This window comes from Caenorhabditis briggsae (assembly GCF_000004555.2).
Source record: "Caenorhabditis briggsae complete genome, chrV, whole genome shotgun sequence".
Classification (NCBI taxonomy): domain Eukaryota; kingdom Metazoa; phylum Nematoda; class Chromadorea; order Rhabditida; family Rhabditidae; genus Caenorhabditis; species Caenorhabditis briggsae.
In genome coordinates, this window is record NC_013488.2 from 14,568,776 (window position 1) to 14,586,617 (window position 17,842).

At 38.9% G+C, this 17,842-nt stretch overlaps 6 protein-coding genes across 6 annotated transcripts; 4 read left to right on the forward strand and 2 right to left on the reverse strand.

Annotated features, from left to right (window-relative positions):
• Positions 1-207: 207 nt before the first annotated feature.
• On the forward strand, positions 208-716 carry CBG04587 (the record flags this gene model as incomplete). The annotated part of the gene is made up of 3 exons (XM_002637755.1): positions 208-311; positions 353-461; positions 576-716. The coding sequence occupies 3 exons, from the start codon at positions 208-210 to the stop codon at positions 714-716; spliced, it is 354 nt and encodes a 117-aa protein (XP_002637801.1).
• A 1,580-nt stretch (positions 717-2,296) lies between these two features.
• On the reverse strand, positions 2,297-3,803 carry Cbr-hda-1 (the record flags this gene model as incomplete). The annotated part of the gene is made up of 4 exons (XM_002637756.1): positions 2,297-2,505; positions 2,555-3,421; positions 3,466-3,583; positions 3,630-3,803. 4 exons carry the CDS (start codon positions 3,801-3,803, stop codon positions 2,297-2,299), a joined length of 1,368 nt encoding a protein of 455 aa, XP_002637802.1.
• A 1,035-nt stretch (positions 3,804-4,838) lies between these two features.
• Positions 4,839-5,633, forward strand: Cbr-ril-1 (the record flags this gene model as incomplete). Its single annotated transcript, XM_002637757.1, has 3 exons — positions 4,839-4,988; positions 5,036-5,141; positions 5,470-5,633. 3 exons carry the CDS (start codon positions 4,839-4,841, stop codon positions 5,631-5,633), a joined length of 420 nt encoding a protein of 139 aa, XP_002637803.1.
• A 304-nt stretch (positions 5,634-5,937) lies between these two features.
• Positions 5,938-12,357, forward strand: CBG04590 (the record flags this gene model as incomplete). The annotated part of the gene is made up of 11 exons (XM_002637758.1): positions 5,938-6,030; positions 6,084-6,173; positions 6,447-6,773; positions 6,821-7,210; positions 7,262-7,494; positions 7,766-7,911; positions 8,522-9,224; positions 10,270-10,723; positions 10,774-11,025; positions 11,550-11,686; positions 11,736-12,357. Coding segments are annotated over 11 exons (3,447 nt in total), but the record flags the coding sequence as incomplete, so codon positions are not given.
• A 1,030-nt stretch (positions 12,358-13,387) lies between these two features.
• On the reverse strand, positions 13,388-13,879 carry CBG04591 (the record flags this gene model as incomplete). The annotated part of the gene is made up of 2 exons (XM_002637759.1): positions 13,388-13,702; positions 13,760-13,879. The coding sequence occupies 2 exons, from the start codon at positions 13,877-13,879 to the stop codon at positions 13,388-13,390; spliced, it is 435 nt and encodes a 144-aa protein (XP_002637805.1).
• Positions 13,880-14,230: 351 nt separating this feature from the next.
• On the forward strand, positions 14,231-14,719 carry CBG04592 (the record flags this gene model as incomplete). Its single annotated transcript, XM_002637760.1, has 2 exons — positions 14,231-14,368; positions 14,426-14,719. The coding sequence occupies 2 exons, from the start codon at positions 14,231-14,233 to the stop codon at positions 14,717-14,719; spliced, it is 432 nt and encodes a 143-aa protein (XP_002637806.1).
• Between the last annotated feature and the right edge of the window lie 3,123 nt (positions 14,720-17,842).

The following is a 17,842-nucleotide window of genomic DNA, read 5'->3' on the forward strand; positions in this document are numbered from 1 at the left end:
CCTAAATTGTAACCCTGGCACGGTTTTGCCGCACGGTTTTTCTCGACTCCGCCCACTTTCCCCGGTTTTTTCTTTCCCCGGAATTTGCGGGGTCTCATTTTTGTCAACAAATTTTGCATGTTTTCTCCAGAAAAGAACTTTTTTCACTTATTTTGGATGTTTTGCGGATTTCTCTTCCCGTTTCGAGAATATAAACTTTTACAGAAAATGACTCCTCGTAAAAACAAGCCGATCGTCCAAGTTCAAGGATATGCAATGCGATTCAAAAAAATGAACAAAAATGGAACAGAGCTTTTTTACTGTGTCGAGCGGTAAAAATTGCAGCTTTACTATAAAACAATATTTTTCCCAGAGAAAGACGAGCTCGATGCGATTCAGCTTATCATTTCGACAGAATGAACAACTCGTTCACTGTTAAAAATCAGCATGCGAGACACGACGAGGATTTTGTCAGAAGTGAAGTTAGTAGTGAAGTTAGCATACAAAGATGGATTGGAATGAGATGAAACTAAATCCGAATTTCCAGGTCTGTTTCTACTCTTGAACACCTAAATTGATTTTTTACTACACTTCAGGTGAATCGAAACAGAAAACTCACCAACGCATTGAAGGACGGGAGACTCATCAAGACGCTAATAAATCAGCCAATCCCGCCAATTATGCCTTTCACTGGTCTCAATTTATTAGACACCATCTCCGACGCCCATTCTGTTTAAAAGTCATGAATTCTTTCTTTTTTAACACATATTTTCTATTTTCAAATTGTTTTTTTCCTCACTGTATTCAAATAAAAACGCTTTTTTTGTTGTAAAAATGATGTTTTTTTCTGGAGAAAACTTGAAATTTTCAAAGGTAATGCAAGCGCGATTTTTTCCCCGGTTTTTTCTTTCCCCGGAATTTGCGGGGTCTCACAAAAATAATTTAAAAAAGCAAGCGCGCCCTGTTGCTAACAGAGTTCCAATTCGGGACAGTTCGACACCGAATCAGTTCGAGTTGGAACAGTTCGATTCCGTTCTTTTTCTGTTCTGGGCGTGTTCGAAAAAGGGACAGTTCTAATTCGAACGAGTTCGATTTCGGGAAAGTTCAAATTCATCGTACCCTCGTCGAGATTAACGATAATTTACCTGTAGAATTATGTTTATTAGCAATTGAGCGCATTTACAGAGCATACCGCTTCAAAAAATCGTTTTAAATTCTTTATAATTTAAAAAAGTGCGTTAGCTAAATAGAAAAAAAGTGTTCAAATGAGCGAAAAAAGACGCCGCAATGCTTGATATCTAACCGGAAATCGGTGCGCGTTTCCCTTCGAAATTGAATATTCTTTTCCGTTGTTTATCTTCTACTTTGCTCATTTTCTTTCAAAAGATCTTTCAAATGAGCACACATTTACGAAAAAAAGCAGCAAAAAGAAGAAATTCCAAAGAAAAAAGTTCGAGCCGATTACCACAGGTGGGGGCATAGAAATTTGGCAAAGTGGATTTTTATGATGCAATTGTTTTCGGGAGCCCTATTTTTCTCTCTTTTTCTCAGAAAATGAAAAAAATAGAGAATTTTAGACGACGAATATAAAAACGAGATAAATTCTGAAATATGAGAAGGCGTTTTTCAGTTTTTCGAGCTCTTCTCATTTCTTTTTATAATTCGTGTCATCATAATTACATGGACTGCTTCTAGACTGTGATGTTGATGACGATGAAGAAGAATAATGGAGCCAGAAAGAGCTTCAAACTTTAGTCTGGGAGGCATCCCCCAACGCCGTGAAATTCAATTTCATACGACGATTTCTGAATAAAAAATAGACCCAAGAGAGCGGGCGGCGCCAGATGCAATCGGTCCAATTTTATTAAATAAATGTATCAAGAAAGGAAAAAAAGAAAGAAAAACATGTACAAAATACACAATCATATTTTCAGTTAGAATTGTGAAAAAGGAACGAATGCTGAAGCGGAGTAGAGAAAGAGGGTAAAAAAGTTACTGGATTAGCTCTCAATAGGGGGTAGGGGTGGGGGTATTGTGGGTTTGGGGGATGGGAAGAGATGAGATATTGGGAGCTCAGGAGAAAGAAGAATGAATAGTGAAGGGATAGGCGAGATCTCTTAAATATAAAATAGGGTTGAATTGGGATGGTGATGATAAAATAAATAAAACAGGCGAGAAGAGTTAAATTGACTGTTGTAAGACGGTGGGAAACGGTGGAGAACATGAAACAAGAAGTATAAGAAATACAGTATTGTTCAGAAATTGGGGATAACAGAGAGCAAGGCTGATAATTATGCGACTGAAACTTTAATGGTTTCTACTTTCCGCCTTCTGAGTCCAACTGAGCTGCTCTCTTTCCATCACTCTCGTTCCTGCGATCATCTCCTTCACGTTCCCCATCGTAAAAGTCCCCTTCGTCTTGGATCATCTGATCGGTGACCTCTGCTGGTAGGCGTCGATCTGGATCCGCCATGTCAACAAGAGCCGAACTGTCATTCATTGACCTCAGAGCATCGTCTTCGATTGCTGAAAAGACTTGATTAGTTGGATGTATCCTGTTTAGAAAAAATCTTACGTCTCATTTGAACACTCGGAACAAATGTGAGTTTTTCGAGGTTGGCAATAACATCAGCTTGAAGCTTGGTCAGAAGTTCTGGGTTGTTCTCGTTATTGGCATTGGATTGTTCAATATGAAGACGGTAATTTGGTCCGAAGTACTCAAAATAGTCATTGTATGGCAACTCATTTGCGACCTCTCTGTCAACAGCGATCGATGTCTCGTATGTCCAACACCGGGCAACGTTTCGTGGAGTATATCCACCTCCTCCAACCATCATAAGTGGGACATTGTAGCTTCGGAAGAAGCGAGCGCACTCTCCGTGTCCCTTCAATGTGAGATTGAATGGTCCGAGTCGGTCTCCATTCAACGAATCAGCTCCACATTGAAGAACGACGGCGGATGGATCGAAACGTTCCATGACTTTGGTCATGATTGGCTTGAAAATGCTTTGATACGACGAGTCGGTGATTCCATCACGAAGTGGAACATTGACGGAGTAGAGCTTTCCCTTCCCGGCTCCAATATCCTTCAGATCTCCAGTTCCTGGGAAGAAATCTCCGTACTTGTGGAATGACACAGTCATGACGCGATCGGTTGTATAAAAAGCCTCCTCGACACCATCTCCGTGATGAACATCGATATCGACGTACAGAACACGCTTGTGGTACTTGAGAAGCTCGAGAATACCAAGAACAATGTCGTTGGTGTAGCAGAATCCAGAAGCCTCGCTCTTCTTGGCGTGGTGAAGTCCTCCCATCCAGTTGATTGCAATGTCCACCTTCTGCTTGTTGAGCTTAGTGGCAGCAGCCAGAGAGCCTCCAGAGCTGAGCTGGCAGAACTCATAGAGACCATCAAACAGTGGACAATCTTCTCCGACATTGACTGAAACATGGATGGTACTTTCACTCATAGATCTTTAAACTCACATTTCAACATTTGTTTGTTGAAAGACTTCAAATTGTCTGGGTTGGCGGATTTCAAGAACAACATGTACTCCTCGCTATGGAATCGAGTCATGTCGTCAAAAGTTGCTGGGAATGGACGCTGGAAAACGACATTGACAACGAGGATAAAGACATCATTAACTTACAAAGATTTCCATACTCCGGTAGAGTCCATAGTTCAAAACCAGATGATGAGTCATGCGGATACGATGCGGTTTCATGACATGACCCTGTCCGTAGTAGTAGTTTCCAATGTTTGAGTCGTAGTAATATGCAACACGTCGTTTGCCATGCTCTTGAAGAGGGCCGTTCGAGTTCATTGTTGCCTGAAAAAACACACATTGCGAAAAAAAGAAATGGCGAATTTAGTTCAATAGAATGCATGGATAGACGCTACTGGGGATTGCCAGACGCTCTGCCAAGTCGCTGCCACTGCACGAATTGAAAAAATCGCTCAGCGGGACATGGCAGTATTGATCTGGAGGGCTCATGAGAGAACAGCGTCGAGAGATGTCGGAAAAGGTGCGAGAATCAATAGACGAGGAAGGAAAAGCGAAGTGAGTGCCAGTGACCTTCAAAGCTATTGATTAGCTGTCACATCGATGTGCCAGCACTGTACAGAAAGTCGATAAGACTAAACATGGAAACGTAATTTCAGAACGGAAGATAATTGACAGAAACATGAAGGGGCAAGTGCAAAATGTGGTTAAGACTGAATTCGCATTTTCATGGGAGAATAGGAGGATGTCTATATGGCTATGATGAATAAGATAATGTTATTCAGAAACAGTGTGATTTTTAATTATGATCCGTTTGATAATGACCGGAAGCGAATAAATTGAAAAGTTGAAAAAATCTGAAAATATTCTGAACGAGCGCAAAGAGGAAAAAACAGGATTCGTAGGACGATAAAATGCTTCTGATAAATTTAGAGACTATTGAAACAAAAAACAAACGACGATGACCGAGAATGTGTGCTTGCAGACAGAGAACGTGTTCAAAAAAGAGGAGGGCGGCAATCAAAAAACGCGACGTCACAAAACACTGCGGCGGTTGCCAACTGCCGTGCCGCACCCTTGCGACAAGGGGCGGGAGCAACACCGCCCGTCAGTTTTTGTCTTCATCCCCATTTTTCCAGCATTTTTTCAGCAAAACCATCGATTTTTCGCAAATAAAAAACTGAAGTTCGAAAGAAAAAATAAGATTTATGTTTCTGATGTTTTTTCGGTTTGTTCGGACTTCTTATCCACTTTTTTTCGAATTTTCTGGTCAAGTATGTCGCAAAAGTAGTTTTTTAAATTTGAATAACGCTGTTCACTCTTTCAAAAATCTGAAACTGTTCCAGGTAATCAACTATGGTCGTCGGAAAGCTTTTTGAGGCAGCGAAATGGACTGCCGAAACTGTCAAGGGAGCCGCCGTCGTGGTTGCATCCCCAAATGCTCCAATCCCGGCCACTGACCTCCACCCACGCATGCCAGCCCGGCCATGGACCGCTCAGGAATATGTAACACTTTCTGTAAAACTGATGGTTATGCAAATGGCTCTTTTCAGTTGAGAATGTGGTCGTGGCGCCATTGCTGGAAGTACCTCCCAGTCTTCCGTTTCTACATCTACTCAGGAGTCATCCTCTATGGAGTATACAAATTTGTTCTGCCAAGTGAGTATTTATGATACAGTTTCCGAGAAGCTAGGAGCAGAGATGCAAAGACAATCCACTCGGACAGGTGTCATTTGTCCGAGTTTCAGACAGTTCTCGTTGTCCGAAAGTGTCCGAGTGAGCTGTCCGTGCGTCTCTGGCTAGGAGCCGTTTTCGTAAAATGTGAAAATAACCAGCTAGCCTTTTCTTTAATCAACTCCGTTTCGGGCTATATTAATTTACTAAAGGTTGATGTACTATATCAAAAAAAGATAAATCTTCACAAAAATAACACTTCATTTTCAATAAAAAACACTTATTCACAATTTTAAGCTGTAACGTTTTTCAGTCAAGCCACGCCACATGGTTCAATACACTAAAGGAAAGGAGGATCACCACCATCACGAGGTCGAGCACTGGTGGGGAATTCGCCAAAAGTTGGCTGACAAGGAGTATTTCAAGAAGTACAACCCACTCAAGAAGGAGGGTGAGGTCGAAGTTGGACACCACTAAATTGTTCGTTTCTTTCCCCACCTAGCCGATTTTTCTCTCTAAACTCTGTTTTCCATCTTGGTTTTTATTAGTAACACGACACATCCAAAACGAGTGTCCTTTTTTCCGAAAGTGTATTAGTTTTGGCTATGTAAGAATAAAATTATCGAACCTCTTTCTCTTCTTCGTTTCGCCGACTTTTGTCGCGTCGCGCGCTGTAGGTGATCATCACACATAATTTGAATAAAAGTGGGTGGGCAGGAATATCTTCAAGGAGAGATAATTGTTGTCAATAAGACGACATTCACGGATCATCATGCGCACGAACCTGCCGGTCCTTGCCTTTTTCGTTGTTTCTTTTGCATATTACGTCTCCTGCTACAATGTTCCGCCTACTGGGATTCCAGCCGTTTCAGAGGTAAGAAAAATTTAAAAGATAACTAATATCATATGCTGATTTCTGATCTTCAGGTGGACACAATGATCCGACAATGCTTCCAAACAGCATGCAAGGAATGGATGGCCGAGTGTCATTGGTACTGTGATTCGATAAAAGGAGCGGTAAGTGGATTTTTAGTTTTTTTTTAAATTTTCAATCGAGAACAACTTCCAGAGCTTCCTTCGTCGATGCAAAGACTGTCTCAGCTTCCGTGGGCAGCAATGTATGGATTGCTTCGAATTGTAAAAATAAGACTTTTATCTGATTGTGCAATAAAAAAGTTAAATATTGTAAGCAATATGTATTTATTGAGTCAAAAATTGAATTGTCCGAATTCACATGATACTTCTCCTAAATTGCCTCCAAAGCTGCATTCATACAAAAGTTCTCCACAGATGGCTCGGAAGATATCGTTCCTCAAAATTATCCAGCGAAGGTCCTTCTCTCTGAACTCGCCATCCACATCATCATCTGCAGTGTCGTACATTGATTACTCGTTCTCCAATGAGCGAATCAAGTCTTCGCTCCCAAAAATCGATTATAATTGTCATGATTTTATCAAAAATCTGAACAAAGATCTTCGAAATGTTCATATCGTCAAAAATAAGATCCAATTTGCTCGTTCTGATCTTCACAATTGTTTCAAGGCTTCTGACATTCGATTAGTTCCAATCGGTAGCGCAGCGAATCTTCTGCTGAGCAATTCTTCTGATCTAGATTTGGTATCAATTAATTATTTTCTGCCTCATTTATTTTTTATTGTTTCCAGGTCCTTCTCCCTTCAACAAATTTGAAAAACTGGAAAGATTTTATGAAGAATTTCTCAGAAAAAGAACATTTTCGAGACGAGTATATGCGGAGGACTAGAAAACAATTGATATCTCAAAAAGTGGGAAAAGTCGAACTTCCTTTCTTCAAAGCGAAGATTCCAATAATTCGGATTTGGTCAAAAAGGAAGATTCAAGTTGATATTCAATTCGGAAACATTGAGCCAATTCGAAGTTCACTTTTCGTCAGAACCTGCGTTGAGTTTGATGAGAGAGTTGGTCTTTTGGCTCATTGGCTCACGAATAAGTTTCAAGAAGCTAACATTTTGGATAGTAAGATAGGACTGTTCTCAAAGTATCATGTGAATGCTCTAGTCATTCACTTTCTTCAGGTAATACTAAAAATCATGGGACAGTCTCTATTAATATAATGTTATTTTCAGGCAATGCCCTACCCAGTTCTCCCAGACATCATACAACTCTCTCCGTGGCTTAGCAAAGAAAACGATTGGAATAACGCTGTGAAAGTGCTAACTCGACAAGGCTCACTGTATGTCCCAAGTGAGACTACAAATGAGCAAAGTGTTGGAGAGCTTGTTGTTCAACTCATCGACTACTATTCGCAGATTGATTTTCAGAGAATCGGGATAGATACGCGTGGGGGAGTATTTGCAAAGTAAAGTTTGAATACTGTAAAACCTGTAATAGAAGGGCTCTCAAGTTTGAGCTCAATTATCTCAATTCCTATGCAAGATATCAAAAAATGTGTTAACTGACAAAATCATACTGATATTGTGATAAGCAATTCATCAGTTGCCACCATTTTGATACCTTGCATAGGAATTGAGATAAATCAGCTCAAACTTAGCAGTGTGGGAGCCCCTCTACTACAGGTTTTACGGTAACTAGAAATTGAAAAGTTTCACGGATTTGGGGTTTTTTTTCAGATCACAACAAAACGATTTCCTCGACATCTCTGACGAGTACTTCAGCGGACCCACATGTCGGGTTACGGATGCTCCTCGCAAGCTCCAGAAACTGTTCTCAAAGTTACGGACGATGACGAAAGAAGACTACTTTGAAGGCGTGTTTCGTTATCATAAATTTAATGAACGAGTGATATGAATTCTTTGTTTGAATTGATTTATTTGAAATCTTTTTCTCTTGGTTCTAATTCCACATATTGATTTGGTCATCTGATTCCGTTGAACAGGGCTCCGATCGATTTTTAAAAGTTTCTTTATATTGGAATGTTCCCGAAGTTATTATAGTGTGTATTTTAATGATATTGCTTCGAAAGAATTCAGGAAAAAAATCGAAATCTCTGAAAGGTTTTTTGTTGGAAATGCAGGCAGGCTCAGTTCTCGTCCAGGAGGGTCGCGGAAATCTTAGTCCAAGGCTACTGTTTGCGCTGTTTTCAATTCAATTTTCGAGATATTTTTTTGTATTTTCAGAAAAATGAGGTTATTCAGTTGAAAACCCGATGAAGAGAACAAAAAAGTCTCGTTGACCTCACAAATGGCTGAAAGATTGTATGAAAAACTTCAACGAAGTTTTTCAGAGAATTCTATTTTTTTCTGAATTTTTTTCGACTCTGAAAAGACATAACTTTAGGAACGTCTCGATGCAAAAAAATACAACAAAATTAGCCGAAGCCCCCTTTAAACAACCCAAAACCAAACCTTTTCATGGCTTCTTTCCAGATCTCTGTTACAACTTTATGTTAATTTTGAAACGGCTGATGTCTACAATGTCTCTCCTGCAACCACCAAAAGCTGTTCGCGGAATGGAGAAGCTCGAAAAAGACGCATTCCGTGTTGCAGTCGATTTTCCAGTGATTGAAATCGAAGCGAGAGATACTGGAATTGTAACGAGAAGAGTTCGATTGGAGCCCTACCTGATTGGTCATAAATTGAAACCTCTAAAGAACACAATCGATAGTGAGAAAGAAGGAAAAAAGTATCTGGTTTTTCATCCGGATAAAGTACAAGAAGATGAGACAAAACAGAAAATTGTGGAGATGATGAAAAGAGAGTTGGGAGATGAGAAGACGCTGAAATGGGAGACGCTTTCTAAGGATCTAACATTCGAGAATTGGGATACGAAGTCTATTTTCAAGGCGGTGCTTCCAGAAGGAATCGAATATAGCAGTTACACACAAACAGGGCACATCATCCACTGTAATTTCGCTGATGAGGTTTTGCCATTCCGGCATCTGATAGCGGAAGTTCTTTTAAACAAAGTGAGCAATTGCAAAACTGTGGTTCAAAAAGGGAATATTATCACTAATGTTTATCGAAATTTGGATTTGGAGTTGTTGGCTGGAGAAGAGAATTATGTGACCGAGATCAAAGAGACTGGATTGAGATTCAAGATGGATTTCAGCAAGGTTTATTGGAATTCAAGGTAATTTTTGAAATAAACAGTGTAGAAAATATGTAGATTCATATAGAAAAAAAGAAAAAAATTCCAAAAATTGGCAAATTTCTCGAATGTTCTCGAATCCTTTTTTTTTGAATTCCCGCCAAACTGACAACTCTGATAGCGATTTTTCAGTTTTTGCAAAAAAATTTTAGACCTTTTTAGCTTTTCTAGCTATTTTCAAAGATACTTTCTCTATTTTTCCGGTTTTTTTGTCTGAAATTTGAGGGAAACGGTTTTCGTGACAATTACTGTANATCACTGTATAGTTTTTTTGCAACCACGATCAAATGAAAATGGAGAACAATCTTGACGCATCACGTGGGTTCAGGCGAGGGGGTCAGAAAGCTCGCCCCAGCTAACTCGTAGGCCAGCCGAAATTAACTAATTCAAAATGACACGTGGATTTCACGTGGTGGGAAAAATGGGGAAATGGAATAGGGAAAAAACGAGAAAAAACGAGAAAAAACGAGAAAAAAAGGACGAAAACGAACGAAAACATCGAAAAATATTGAAAAAATAAACGTGTCGGCCTAATGCATATGATTGTCAGTCAACAAGCGCCGGCAGCCAAATGAGAATTTTTGAAAAATTTACTGGGGCGCGCTTTCTGACCCCCTCGCCTGAACCCACGTGCGTCATTGTATTTGAAAAAAATACTACAAAACTACAGTAATCTACAGTAATCTTCGCGAAAATCGTTCCATCAAATTTCAGACAAAAAACTGGAAAAATCGAGAAAGCATCTTTTAAAATAGCCAGAAAACCTAAAAAGGTCTAATAAGTTTGCAAAAAAGCGAAGAAAAATACAATTTTTCAGAGTTTTCAGTTTTGGCGGGAGTTCAAAAAAAATTCGAGAACATTCCAGAAGTTTCCAGAAATAATTTTTTTCACAATTAGAAATTTCAATTTTTCGGAAAAATCGACGAAATTCAGTTGGAAACGAAAAAATAATAATACAGTAATCTCATAAACTTCATAATTTGCTGAAATTTCAATTTTGTCCTCAAAAAAAAGTATTCGGTTCTAGATTGAGCCATGAACATGAGCGAGTATCTGGTCTATTCAACAACCAATCCATAGTCTACGATGCATGCTGTGGAATCGGTCCATTCGTTCTTCCAGCAACTCTGAAAAAGAAGCCAAGAAGAGTAATGGCAAACGATCTGAATCCGGAGAGTGTGAAATGGCTAAAAGTGAACGTTGGATTGAATAAAATCAAGGAAGATCGAATTGAAATTCACAACACGGATGCTAAATTGTTTATCAAAGAGAAAATCGCAAATGATGTGATTCGGCTGATGAAAGAGGAGAGTACATCGGAAGCAGAAGAGAAGCCAGAATCTCAAATCCACGTGGTTATGAATCTTCCTGCCTACGCCGTCAATTTTCTCCCGGCGTTTCGAGGAGTGTTAAGAGGCTTTGAATCAAAAGAAATCAGTCGGAAATGGAAATGGAACGTTTACTGTTACCTCTTTGCAAAGGTAGGTTTGACTTTTTTTTGAGTTTTTTAACTGAAAACTCATTTTTTCAGTCCCACGTGGATGTTCCCGATGATTGGTACGAAGGCGAAGCTCGCCGGATGTGTGATGAGAAGACGAAATGGGAGACGTCGCTTGTTGTGAAATGCCACAATGTTCGAACAGTTTCATCGCGAAAGGAGATGTTCTGTGCTCAACTGGAACTTCCTTACGAATTTCTCATAGCTGAGCCGCTTCCAGAAGAGCCAGAAGCGCCGTTAGAGCCGGAAGAAGAAGCGGTGGAGCCGCGTTGTAAAAAGATGAAGACAACTTGAATTTTGTTTTTTGTTGTAACTTATAATTTTGTTATTGACTGTTTTGTTATGAAAGTTTTATTTTTTATCGAATTATTTTTTCATTTTTATGCAGATGTCGTTCAAAACATCTTTGATATATCTATTATTCAGGTCGAGAATCGCTGGTGGCTGTGGCTGAAGGTCCCACAACGACAACTACCGTAACCAAAAATTGTTTTCATTTTCTGAATTTTTCCAAATTTTCTCTGATTTTCGTCTCTCCATTTTTCTCCAAAAAAATCAGAAAGTTAAATATTTTTATTTTCCGGATTATTTATCTCGATTTTTCATGCGTTTTCCGTCATTTTCTCTCTCTATTAAAATGTGAATTTTCCGATTTTTTTGGCGAAAAGTAACATAAAAGTTGATGAAAATAATTTAAAAAACAAGAAAATGGTCAGAAAATAACATATTTAGGTTACGGTAGCTGTCGGTGTAGGACCATCAGCTCCGATTGTTTTGTCCCAAAATAATAGTACCTATTTCAGCTTTAGATGTTCGCCCGGTGTCTTTCTCCTCGTCTCACAACGACGATGCCTTGTTGTAGCCAAGCCATACGTGGCAATGCAACACTTCCCTCAATTAATTTGTACAGTTTTCGGCGGAGAATAGCCGAGAAACTTTCGAATAAGTGAGATTCTAGAACTACTGTCAAACTATTTAACGAAATTCGTTTTCAGGTACAACGAAGCACGAGTACACGAAATTGGACCAGATCTCGCTTGTTTGGAATGGTTGATGGAGTGTGGCTCAACAAGCGTACGGATGTCAGATGGACAAACGATCACACGACAACGAGAAATGCGCGAATATATTCCTCATGCTTTAGCTGAAAACCCATCCTCTGATCGTCCTCTTCAAACTGGTGATATCAGCTACGAGAAGCAGTGGCCGAATGCACCTTACACGTGGATTGTTGATGTGGACGCTAGTGATTCAGCAATTGCCAACGAAGGGTTCACCTATCTTCGAGATGTTCGTAGAATCGAGAAACTGAAACTCAATTTTTGCGACTATTTTGGAGACGAAGGATTGAAATTTCTGGCTCAAGGGCGGCCTGCACAGACGTTAACTGATTTGGAAATTGTGCTGAACCCATGTATTACTGATGGTTCCGTTTATTGGCTTTTGAAGTTGAAAGCATTACGAAGAGCTCATTTCTACTTCCTTCCGTATGTTGCTCATCGACAAGGATTCATTCGACAACTGAAAATTGCACTTCCGCGATGTAATGTTACATTCCCAGAAGTTGATACCATTGGATTTGGATATGAAGATGCGAAGAAGACGAAGAGGAAATAGGAGAAGACATTCTAATAGAATTTGTTTGATAGGGATTTTGGTTAAATTATAATTTAGTTGTTAATAAAATAAATATCATTTTTAGAAAATTTTTCTTTCCAAAAGCGTTGGCAATTCATTCCGAGGGTAGTACCTCAGGGTACAACGATTCGGGAGTTCAAGGGGGTACAAAATCCACAATTGGGGGGTACAGAATACATGAAAAAAATTCGCAGTGTGAATACTTTATCCCTAACCCGAGATGTGGATTTTTACCCCTACGTCGATCAGTACCCCCCGAATCGTTGAACGCTCTGAATTATGTGCGGCATGGATCCGATAAAAAAGCCACAAAATCCCATTTTGCAAAGGAATCTAAGCAGCGGACAGCTCTTCTGTTGAAAAAAGTAGTGAGGTTATTTATCTGTAAATACTACAATCTCTGTAAATACTACAGTTTAACACTTCAAATGCGATTCCAGTGTTTGGGTCAGATGCCTTCACTAGTGATCACTAGGCTAATTCAGAGACTTTCCAGGGCCGCGCGAACGCAGCCCCGTTACGCAAAAATTGAGCTGTTGGCGAATCTCAACTCGAGACTGCCACACAGGTCAGCCCATCCTAAAGTGCAATGGATAGGCCTCGCCATGGGGATTCCGTCTTCATGATCACGGAATACCCCCAGCCAGGTAAGTTTATGAGTCGCCGGGCCGTGGGGGTAGGGGTGGCGAGTGTACCGACATCTCCCGGGTTCCGCCGTCCACTATGTTTTGCGTGCAAAGTGGGCGGAGTCTCGGGAGAAGAGGGAGAGGGAGAAGAAGAAGAGACGCGAGAGAAAGCCAGAAAAGAAGCGTTTCAAAGGAGAATAGCGTTTTATCAAGAAAATGTTTTGACTAAAGTGAAAATTCCAGTTTTTGTGTTGAATTATTCAATTTCAGTTTTTAAAACAAGAATTCTGATTTATGATAACTTTATTATTACGAAACCGTCTGAAAACAATTAAAAGATCAGAAATACAAGTAATGTTCAAAAATAAAAAAAAAGTCAACAATTATTGAGAAGAATTCTGTTGAATAGCCTCCTGTTTCTGAATTGGAATCGATCTTCCTTGAATTGCTTCCTTCTTCGGAGCCTCGATCGAAAGCTTTCCGTCTTCAGAAAGATTCGAAACAACTGCGGCGACGTCAACGTCTTCTGGAAGAAGGATGACACGAGAGAATGACTTTTTCGAGTATCCATGCTCATTTTTAACTTCTTGTTCTCCTTGAATTGTCAGAGTTCTTCCATCCAAATTGATCTTCAAATCTTCTGGTTTGAATTGAGAAACATTCAAATTCACAGCAAACTTTTCAACCGTGTTTACGATCTGAAAATCAAAAGAATTTGAACTTGAAGAAGGATTCAGAATATTCTGGAAACTTACCTCAGACGACGTTCTTCCTTGACAAAAAGGAACCAGATGACGATCCATTCTTCCGAAATCTCCCATTAATTCATTGAAAAGAGAGCGTTGAGTTGGACGATAATAATGGTAGACAGACATTTTGAAATAGTTTTTAAAGAGCTTTCACAAATTGAGTGAATGATGTTTCTTCTGAATTCCATCGAGTATTTATACATATTCTCATTTTATTCTAGAATCTTCTACAACCTTCCAGTGCATTCCCGTCGAAACACCCACCCTCTCTTCACACAATAAGAAGGAGAGAGTGTGAACAGAAAAGAGACGCAGGTGTTTTTCCGTCTGCGTCTCTCTTCGGTGGAACATCGGCGCGCCCTCCTTCCTTCTCGAAGCTTCTAGAATGTTCTTGAATGGATAGTCAGTTGGGTATAAAATAAAAGAGAATTCAGATGAAATCATCACACTTTCATCAAGTGAGTATTCAATTCAAAAATGCTTCTTCTCCGTTCTCCATTCTCTGATTCTTCTGTTCTTGATCATTTTTTGGATGATATGAATGGATCTGTTCAATTACCGTATTGGAGAGATGCTGATCATAATTCATTCAGTTTTTCGGATACTATTGGAGAGGTAATTTAATTTCTATTGAATTCAATTTATAAGAAATTCGAATTTCCCAAATTTCAGATCGTGAACAACGACAACACGTTCTCCGTTCAAGTCGATGTGTCCCATTTCAAACCAGAAGACCTCAAAATCCAATTGGATGGAAGAGAATTGAAAATCGAAGGATCTCAGGAAACAAAATCGGATCATGGATTCACAAAAAGATCCTTCTCAAAGATGATTCTACTTCCAGAGGATGCTGATTTGAGTTCCGTTAAATCTGCCATTTCAAATGAGGGAAAACTTCAAATCGAGGCTCCAAAGAAGACAAATACTTCGCGTTCTATCCCAATTAATTTTGTTGATAAACATTGAATGTACTTTATGCTTGCCAATTTATCTGGATGATAATCTGTTTTAAATTTATTGTGCAAATTTGGTCTCTAATAAATTGTGAACTTTAGAATTCGTTGAACTTTTTCTGAAGATGTCAGCTGAAAACAAACAGAATTCATAGTGAAAACCTAGGAGATTTCAAGACTTTCCAGGGCCGCGCGAACGCAGCCCCGTTACGCAAAAATTGAGCTGTTGGCGAATCTCAACTCGAGACTGCCACACAGGTCAGCCCATCCTAAAGTGCAATGGATAGGCCTCGCCATGGGGATTCCGTCTTCATGATCACGGAATACCCCCAGCCAGGTAAGTTTATGAGTCGCCGGGCTGTGGGGGTAGGGGTGGCGAGTGTACCGACAACTCCCGGGTTCCGCCGTCCACTATGTTTCGCGTGCAAATGGGCGGAGTCTTGGAAGAAGAGGGAAAGGGGAAAGATGAAGAGACGCGAGAGAAAGCCTAAAGAGGAGCTTGGACAAAGAAAATGTGTTGTATCTGTTGTAGTCATCAGAGAATCCGTGATATTTTTAGTCCGGATTCCGTATTCCGGAACCAGGATCCTTCGGAACAATAACATTTCGGATTTCTGAAAAAATTCATTCCAGCCATTTCCTGGAGTCATCTTTTTTAAATGGTTAAAAACAGTCTGGGAAGAGAAAAAATAATTCATCTGTTGGGAAAAAGGAAAATACAAGTCAATGAATTCTTCAAGAATCAATGTTTCCCTTTTCACTTCTTATTTTCAGAGTTCTGCCCTTTTTTCGTTTAGCTGAAGCCTAGAAATTGAGAACTCATCTGAAGCTGACAGACAAGTGGCGCACGGAACAGAAATCCAGGTTCTTTGAAAAAGAAAAAAAAAACACATTTACTAGTTTGATTGATTAGGTTAGGGTCAAAAGGAGGAAGTCAGACCGAACTTTTCTTATATCGCAGAACGAGTACATGGACGTGTCGAAAATTGTTTTTAAAGGATCCAGAACAAATGTTTGTGTATCTTGAATTTGGAAATTGAACCAAAGAGATTTGTCAAAATTACCTTTTCCTCTAATAGAAGTCTAAACAGACCGTCAATTTTGAGCTCAATTATTACGGTTCATTCAAAAGATATCAAAATATTGTCAACTGATAAATTATTCATCATAATAACCCCACTATTTTATTAATGAACACATTTTTATACCTTCCAAAGAATCGAGATCAATAAGCTCAAAGCTGATGGTTTGGGTGAGCTTCTTCTAGACGAAGAATACGGTAGTTTATTTTTTCATAGTTTATATCACTTTCGAAATTCACGAGGTGAATACGAAACTATATTTAGAATAGTTAAACCAGGCCACATAAATGTTCGCCTAATATAAAACTCTGATCTTTCAATGTTTTAAACTCCACCCTCATGATTTCTTCCGAAAGTCACGAGGTCCAGTCGTCCAGTCCAGAAAAAGGTTAATTCCCAATAACTCAATAACTCATTTGTTCTTCCGACTATGACACATACACCTGGCTTTTACCTAACTGATTCACTTATCTTCTTCGTATTACAGACAATTCCTCCCCCTCTATATGTCATTTGCAAAAAGTGATTGATTGATAGACTCAAACTACAGCTACTTTCAATATTTAAATTTATGAAAAAGTTGCATAAAGTCTAGTCAGAAGGAGAGTGTATGTCATATCTTATTGGTGAGTTTTTTCTGGAAATATATTTTTTTGTTTTTTTTTTAATAGTAGAAACTTGGAATTCTAAAACAAATATACTTATTTTCTCTAATATAATAGAAGCCCACCCAAGCCGTCCACTTTGAGGTCAATTATATCGGTTCCTATGAGAGATATCGAAAATTCCCCAATTGATATTATGTTTATCATAATTTCACCTTTTTTTACCAGTTGAAAAGTTTTTGATATCTTTCACAGGAATCGAGATAATTGAGCTCAAAGCTGACGGTTTTTTGGGCTCCTATTAGAAAAAATACGGTAAATCCCTTTTAAAATAATTTTTGGGTATCCAAATGGGACTCGTCTAGCTTCATTTAGTCATACTGTTTTCTCAGAATTAAGGAACATCTGAAAAACAAAAAATGTGTTTCCAGTTATTAAGATTTTTGACAATGAAGTTTGTTTTCCTTCTCTCTTATTTTCTTGAAAACACCTAATAGTAAACGAATCAGTCAGCAATTCTTCTTTCTGCAGTTCCTTTAGATTTTCTATGATTTGGAAATGATTACTGTAGCTCCGTCCATAGAATGAACCAATTCTTTCCTTGTTTTTTTTGTAAATTTCCCAATCCACTCATAATTTATTACTTGCTTCTGATCTTTTGGCTCCAGGATCTAGAAATTATGCAAGTTCCGGTAAGAAAAACGGAACAAAGTGTTTTCTCAATGAACACTGAAAAAGCATATAGTGGCAGTGTGATTAAAAAAAAAATCTAATCAAAACTTCCTTGTGAATAGAAGCAGAGAGAATCAATAGAACTTTGATTTGGACTGAAAGACTTGATTCAATTTTCTGAAACTCCTCAAACTATTCTCGCCTTTTTTTTGTCTGATTCTATTTTCTGAGCTTATAATTTGGTATTCGAAGACAAAATGCTAGGTAAGTGCAAAAATAGGAAACAAATAACCGTGTCAAAACCTTATCATAAAAACTTCGAGAAAATTATTTTTCATTTGCCATTCCTTTGAATGAACCTACCGTATTCCTTCTAACTGTAGTTCATGCAAATCATCAACTTTGAGCTCAATTATCTCGTTGACAAATGTCTCATATCTTTCGCAGGAATTGAGATAATTGAGTTCTGAAGTTTGCGGTTTGGGTGGGCATCTATTAGAAGGAATACTGTAACGAAAAAACGTTTCTCTGTAATTTTCCATCTCTAAAAGCTTTTTTAAAAGTCGAGCTCGTTAGAAAAAAACAATAATTGTAAGTGTTCCATGTCACTACCGGCTAAGCTACGCTGTTGAGAAGTTCGAGCGATGGTGATTTACGATTTCTACCCTCAAACTGTTCCTTGTACTTTTTTCTGTCGAAGTATTTTTAGAATTTTCAGCAGACAAAATTCTACCGTAATCCGCACTTTATTTTTTTCCCTTGTTTGTTTCTGGAATT